Source organism: Nothobranchius furzeri, chromosome 9 (genome assembly GCF_043380555.1).
Source record: "Nothobranchius furzeri strain GRZ-AD chromosome 9, NfurGRZ-RIMD1, whole genome shotgun sequence".
Lineage (NCBI taxonomy): Eukaryota > Metazoa > Chordata > Actinopteri > Cyprinodontiformes > Nothobranchiidae > Nothobranchius > Nothobranchius furzeri.
This window is the reverse complement of record NC_091749.1, coordinates 8421315-8428668: the sequence shown is the minus strand read 5'-3', so window position 1 is coordinate 8428668 and position 7354 is coordinate 8421315. Positions and strand designations below refer to the sequence as shown.

Sequence of the window (7354 nt, the reverse complement as noted above, 5' to 3'; positions counted from 1 at the left end):
CATCATGACACTATAGACCAGAACCAGGATCTTGAAATAAACCCTGAAGTTGACTGGCAGCCAGTGAAGCTGTGGCTCTTATTTCTACATCCTGGCTTCATAAATGACCCATGCAGACTCCCCTGCTTTAATCCTGTAATTGTTTGAATTACAGAACAAGGAGGCATCCAACTTTAGAGGGTGGCTGTCATTTCTCACACCTCAATCAGTCTGGTGAATGCATATCTCCCCTCATATTTCTTCATTTTTCTCAGTTTCTTTTCATTTCTTTTTCAAGGGAGAAGACAAAAGAAGAACTGCTTGAACAATAGCATGGAGGACAAACAGGCGAAAGATAAAGATCAGTGAAAGCAGCAGGGATGGAGTGGTGAAACAGCTGGTATGAAAAAAAGAGAAGAAACATAGCAGATAAACAGAAAACGAGTGAATCCAGATCAAAAGACAGACAAAAAACCCAGGAAAGGGCAGCAGGACAGAGGCTGAAAGAAGATGGAAACTTTGGCAAAATAGACGCCGAAGGTGAGCAGCTGGTTATGGGACTGAAGACACATCTGGATGGTTAAGCCCCTCCTGAGATGGCCTCCAGCTTTAATGACATCATCAAACAGGGCTACGTTCGTATGCGTAGCCGGAAACTTGGGGTGAGTGTTTAATGTCTTCTCACATTCAGCTAACTGTCAGAATACTCATTTAACGACACATTCAATGTTGTCTGCTGTCTGATCAAGGAATCTGTTTCTGTCAGTTGTTCAGGAGTAGCGGATCGAACAGATCATAACCTTAAAATTGTTTTCAAATTTTTCATTTAAATTTGACTGACTCAAGGAACATAGAGAATAAGATCATGTGTTTGTAGACTGAAGAAAAGGGGAGAAAATGGCAAAAATTGTTTATTTATTTATTTATTTTTGTACATTAGCGCCACCTATTTGACAACATTGAAATAAAATGATCTGGTTGTAGATGACACTATTACAGATAAGAAGAGTAAATTTCTGAATAGAATATATATTTTTCATGAGTAAAAGGGCAAGAGTTTTTAAAGCCTACAAGCCAAAATGTTTACAGTAGTTATTTTATAAAAATGTATTTTTGGGGGGGATTTAGTTTTCCTGTGTGGGAAGGGATTTTATTGGGTAGTTTACGTGCTCATCAGAGGTCAATGTAGTTCATTTCACTGGGTGTAGGTGAATAGTTTCCTCTTGATTGGTTGGATGAGCTAGATCCCGCCCCCGAGGCGGGAGACGTAAGCTCTTCCATTGTCCTCCATGTGCGACGCAGGCTTTGGCCCATGGAGATAGCAGGGCCAGCACGCTTCGAAAGAGATGGGAAACGGCAGAAAGCCAGAGAACCTGGTTTGGTTTGGAGCGAGCGGAAGAGAGGAAGCAAAGCAGTGGGAGGTTGTTAGTCCTCTGTTGTCTTTACAAACGGTCTTGGGTGGGTTTTTTTCCGCCCCATCTTCGTAGTGGATGTTCTCGATTCCCTGGACAACGGATGTTGGATATTCTCCTCTTCTGTGGAGATGGCGAGCCGTCCTGGACCTTGAAATCCGATGAAAATGGATTGTCCTTTCCCTGTTGTGAGGACCACGGTGTGGTAGGATTTTTCTGGCTTCCGGTGTGGGAGTCTGGAGCAGAACTGAGGGTGTACCCACTACAGCTGACCTTTGACTCATTTAGTCTTCCTCATCCCTGAGGGGGAATCCCTGACTAGACTTATTTATTTTGACTGACTTGGATTTCATTCCATCGACACTATCCCACAAACCTTAAAAAAGAAAACTCTCCCTCCGGTTCACCACTCGCTGCTGTTCTGGTAAGGTAAACTGTGTGAGTGTGTGTGCGTGTGCACGTGCCAGACCGGCCGTCTTTTGGTGAATGTGAATGCGTAATGTTACTTTCACTGTTGAATATTCATGTCACGAACCGAACTCAGAAGACCCGTAATGACGTCAAACACAGTAAAGTTCCCTAAAAGTCTTTATTTGGATGAGGAGTTACCCGAGGAGGGCGAGGCAGGAGACAGAGTCGGAGGGCAGGCATGAGTCAAAACCAGATCGGCACAAGCAGGTACAGGGAGCAGGCTGGAGACGTGGTAGAAGACAGGCGAGGGTCGTGATGGCAGGCAGAGTTCAAGGCAGGGGTCAGGAGAAAAACGAGGTCTGGAGGCTGATATCAGGCAGGGCGAATGGCTGGAAGATTTACTTGCGTGGGCTTTCAATAATCTGGCAGTGAACTGGTGACTGGCTGGTGAATATATAGCAGGGAAGGCAGGTGTGTGGGATGAGCTGAGGAGACAGGAGCAGGTGAAGTGGATGAAGCTGATGACAGGAACAGGTGAGATGAATGGAGTTGATGAGGTGCTGACTGAGGTTGCTAGGGAAAACAGGTCTTGGCTGTAGCTTGATGAGGGGACCAGGTGTGCTGAGTGAAGGTAGAAAGATGGGAGTCATGACAGAGTTTCTGCCCCGGAACCACCAGCTCAAAGCACCGCTGGTGCGGCTTGATCAGCTCCCAGTGTGGCACCCCTGCCACAGCACTTCTGGGTTGCTGATTCACCTCCCCTGGAACCTTTCGATGGTGAGTCAGACAACTGCTTAAGTTTCTTACTTCAATGCCGACTAACCTTTGAACGTTCACCAGCCTCTTTTCCCACTGATGCTGCTAAGATCTCTTTTATTGTTGGTTCCCTCTGAGGCAAAGCACTAAAATTGGCAGAGGTTCGGAGTCGGAGTTCTGAGTTTTTTTCCAGTTCTCTCTCTCTCGAGTTTTTTAATCGATTTCAAGTTAACTTTCAGCTGCACTGAGACCCCAGCTGAGATCGCCAGAAAGCTATGGCACCTACATCAGGGCAAAAGGACTGTTACTGACTTTTCTCTCGAGTTTTGCACAGTTGCGGGAATGAGGACTCCCTGAAAGTGAATTTCACACAGGCCTTAAATGATCAAGTAAGGAACCAGCTAGCCTTTTGTCCAGAGCCTAAGACCCTCGAGGACCTCATAACCTTGGCAATAACCATCGACAACCAACAGCGGGATCTGGTTAATGATATTCAGCATGACCACAATACCCAGCTCACCTTCTAACTCTCGAGTTTCTTCTCAGCCCAGGCTCCCATCCAGCACTGAGGAGCCAGTGCAGATCGGCAGATCCCGCCTATCACTAGTCTTTTCTAACTGTGGTGTATAACTTTGTTGGTGTGTTTATGTTGGGATTTTTCATTGTTGTTATTATTTCTTATGTTATCCCTTGATGTATGGAAGGGTTATCACTGGTTTTGGTTCTTGTTGTTCTGGATTTCTGGTTCTTTGTTTTGATTGTTCTTTTCTTTCTGTTGTTTGTTGTTTTCATTAGTTTATTGCCTATGTTAGGTTCCACAGGTTTTTAAAGCATTGTGTATATAATGGTCTTCTTGTTGACGGTCTTGTTCTTCAGTTGTCATGTTTGCTCGGTGGTATAATGTTCTGATCACTGACATTTTATGTATGGTAGGTGTTCTGATGCCCATAGTAAATATTGGTCTGTGTGTGTTGGTCTGTATGTGTTTATGTTCAGTGTCCCGTCTTTTTTCTAGTTATTTTCATGTCAATGAACGTTATGCTGCCTTCTATTTCTTCCTCAAAAATAAATGTTATGCTGTCGGTGTGTTGTTAGTCTCCTTCTGTCCTTTTGGTATGATTTCTAGTGTGTCGTTCACGTAGCGTTTCCGTAATTGTATTTGCAGTTGAGGGAACATGGCTTTTTGTTGTAGGTCATCCATGAAGAACTCGCAAAGGCTGGCAGATAACCGACAGAAAAGCGGTCAACAATGGTGAGGATAGAATTGAAACCCTGGGAGACAGGCAAACCTGTGACAAAGTCCAGAGCCAGATGAGACCATGGGCGTGACGGAACCAGTAGGGGACAGAGGAGACCACAAGGTGGCTGATTGGTTGTCTTACTCCTGGCACAGACCTGACAAGCACTAATGTACTCCTTAACGTCCTTGTAGAGTGACGGCCACCAGAACGTTCTCCGCATGAGGGCTAGCGTCCTTCCTACGCCTGGGTGGATGGAGAACTTGGAGGCGTGAGCCCATTTAATCAGGGAGCTGCGAACAGAGGCAGGAACATAGGTGCGGTTAGGAGGCCCCGTATCTGGGTCTGGGTCAGTCTGCTGGGCCTCCAGCACCTTGGTGGTTATGTCCCAGGTGATGGCGCCAACAACGCAAGGGATGGTGGTAGGCTCAACCTCCTTGTCCGAGGCGTATTGTCAGGACAGAGCATCAGGTTCAGTGTTCTTGGTTCCTGGTCGGAAAGAGATAACAAAGTCGAAGCGGGAGAAGAACAGGGACCATCGGGACTGGCGAGGATTGAGTCTCTTGGCCTCCTTTAGATACGCCAAGTTTTTATGATCAGTCCATATAATGATGGGATGGTCTGCCCCCTCCAGCCAATGACGCCACTCCTCCAAGGCCAACTTTATGGCCAGCAACTCGCGGTCTCCCACATCATGCGGAGAAGCGATGGGAGAAAAAAGCACATTATCAGAGGGGTAGAATTGAGACAATACTGCACCTGCACCAGTATCCGAAGCATCCACTTCCAGAGTGAATTGGGCATTGAGGTCAGGTCTGGTGAGGACGGGTGCCTGGGTAAAGCCGTCCTTCAGGGTCTGGAAAGCATTCTCAGCCTCTGGTGTCCATAAGAAAGGTCTGTTAATGGAGGTGAGTTGGGTGAGAGGGGCGGCTATGGAGCTGTAGCTGCGGAAGAATCGGCGGTAGAAATTGGCGAAACCCAGGAACCGTCAGAGCCGGATTAAATAAATGAACTACACTAGGCAGGCTGCATTTTTTTGCCCCCCCCCCCCCCCCCCCCCCCAGTCGATGTTGTTTAATGAACTGAAATCTGAAACTTACCAAAGTTACTAATAAAAGTTCATTCACATTTTACATAGCCTAGTTTTTGGTTACAAATTGGTTGTTTGTATGCCAGAATAAGTCATGTGTTGTATGTTAAATATTCTATCAGACTTTTTTTTGTTATTAATAATTTATATCTCATTACACAGCTGTATTAAATGATAATAAATTATCCTCATCTTATCTATTGGGAGTGTCAATGTTAAGGCAGTAGTACCAGTAAATAACCACTAGGTGTCATTAAACTATGTAAACAGAGCAAATATATTTATCTTATTTGCTCTGTTTACATTTAACCAGTAACTAGCTGTCAATTTTTATTGGGGGACAATGGGGGGTCCTGGTCATTTCAAGGAGGTTCTCAAGAAAACAAAAAATGCAGTGGACAGCTAGTAACTGCATATTACTGCTACTAAACAGCAAAATACTACAACTACTTTGTTTTGAATTAATTAGTCAATTGCAGTGTGCAAATAATATCCTTTAATTGCCATAGCCACACCCCCATGACACAAAACACCCATGACAGAACACATATTTACAAAATAGTATCTACTCTCATACTCTCACCACTTCTGCCCAGTTTCCCCCTCCTGTCTTCTTCTCTGCTCCTCTACTCTCCTGTGTCCTCCTGTCATCTTCTCTGCTCCTCTTAAGTCTCCATTCTCCACTTGTCTTCTCTCCATTCTCCTTAGCTGTGATTTACTGCATCATATGAGTTTATAGTACACAAGAATAGGTTAGTATTTATGCTAACAACAGCAACACAATAGAAAGAGATTCACTTTTCTCACATTACTGACCGCTCTTTTGTCCAGTCTCCTATTGTCTTCTTCTCTGCTCCTCTACTCTCCAGTCTCCTCCTGTCATCTTCTCTGCTCCTCTACTCTCCAGTCTCCTCCTGTCTTCTTCTCTGCTCCTCTACTCTCCAGTCTCCTCCTGTCATCTTCTCTGCTCCTCTACTCTCCAGTCTCCTCCTGTCTTCTTCTCTGCTCCTCTACTCTCCAGTGTCCTCCAGTCTTCTTCTCTGCTCCTCTTCTCTCCAGTCTCCTCCTGTCTTCTTCTCTGCTCCTCTACTCTCCAGTGTCCTCCAGTCTTCTTCTCTGCTCCTCTTCTCTCCAGTCTCCTCCTGTCTTCTTCTCTGCTCCTCTACTCTCCAGTCTCCTCCTGTCATCTTCTCTGCTCCTCTACTCTCCAGCCTCCTCCTGTCATCTTCTCTGCTCCTCTACTCTCCAGTCTCCTCCTGTCATCTTCTCTGCTCCTCTACTCTCCAGTCTCCTCCTGTCTTCTTCTCTGCTCCTCTACTCTCCAGTGTCCTCCAGTCTTCTTCTCTGCTCCTCTTCTCTCCAGTCTCCTCCTGCCTTCTTCTCTGCTCCTCTACTCTCCAGGTCATCCTGTCTTCTTCTCTGCTCCTCTGCCCTCCAGTCTCCTCCAGTCTCCTTCTCTGCTCCTCTACTCTCCAGTGTCCTCCTGTCTTCTTCTCTGCTCCTCTACTCTCCAGGTCATCCTGTCTTCTTCTCTGCTCCTCTGCCCTCCAGTCTCCTCCAGTCTCCTTCTCTGCTCCTCTACTCTCCAGTGTCCTCCTGTCTTCTTCTCTGCTCCTCTACTCTCCAGTGTCCTCCAGTCTTCTTCTCTGCTCCTCTACTCTCCAGTGTCCTCCTGTCTTCTTCTCTGCTTCTCTACTCTCCAGTCTCCTCCTGTCTTCTTCTCTGCTCCTCTACTCTCCAGTCTCCTCCAGTCTTCTTCTCTGCTCCTCTACTCTCCAGTCTCCTCCTGTCTTCTTCTCTGCTCCTCTACTCTCCAGTCTCCTCCTGTCTTCTTCTCTGCTCCTCTACTCTCCAGTCTCCTCCTGTCTTCTTCTCTGCTCCTCTACTCTCCAGTGTCCTCCAGTCTTCTTCTCTGCTTCTCTACTCTCCAGTCTCCTCCAGTCTTCTTCTCTGCTCCTCTTTTCTCCAGCCTCCTCCTGTCATCTTCTCTGCTCCTCTACTCTCCAGTCTCCTCCTGTCATCTTCTCTGCTCCTCTACTCTCTAGTGTCCTCCAGTCTTCTTCTCTGCTCCTCTTCTCTCCAGTCTCCTCCTGTCTTCTTCTCTGCTCCTCTACTCTCCAGTGTCCTCCAGTCTTCTTCTCTGCTCCTCTACTCTCCAGTCTCCTCCTGTCTTCTTCTCTGCTCCTCTACTCTCCAGTGTCCTCCAGTCTTCTTCTCTGCTCCTCTTCTCTCCAGTCTCCTCCTGTAATCTTCTCTGCTCCTCTACTCTCCAGTCTCCTCCTGTCTTCTTCTCTGCTCCTCTACTCTCCAGCCTCCTCCTGTCATCTTCTCTGCTCCTCTACTCTCCAGTCTCCTCCTGTCTTCTTCTCTGCTCCTCTACTCTCCAGTCTCCTCCTGTCTTCTTCTCTGCTCCTCTACTCTCCAGTGTCCTCCAGTCTTCTTCTCTGCTCCTCTACTCTCCAGTCTCC

The 7354-nt window shown here is 46.7% G+C and overlaps 1 protein-coding gene across 1 annotated transcript in view; it reads left to right on the top strand.

Moving 5' to 3' along the window:
- The first annotated feature begins 448 nt into the window (after positions 1-448).
- Positions 449-7354, top strand: part of dok4 (docking protein 4) — a 217355-nt gene continuing 210449 nt past the window's right edge. Inside the window, exon 1 of the mRNA XM_054735282.2 lies at positions 449-641. Within this exon, the coding sequence (XP_054591257.2) occupies positions 576-641 (66 nt within the window). The 5' untranslated portion in view covers positions 449-575. The remainder of the gene's footprint in view (positions 642-7354) is intronic.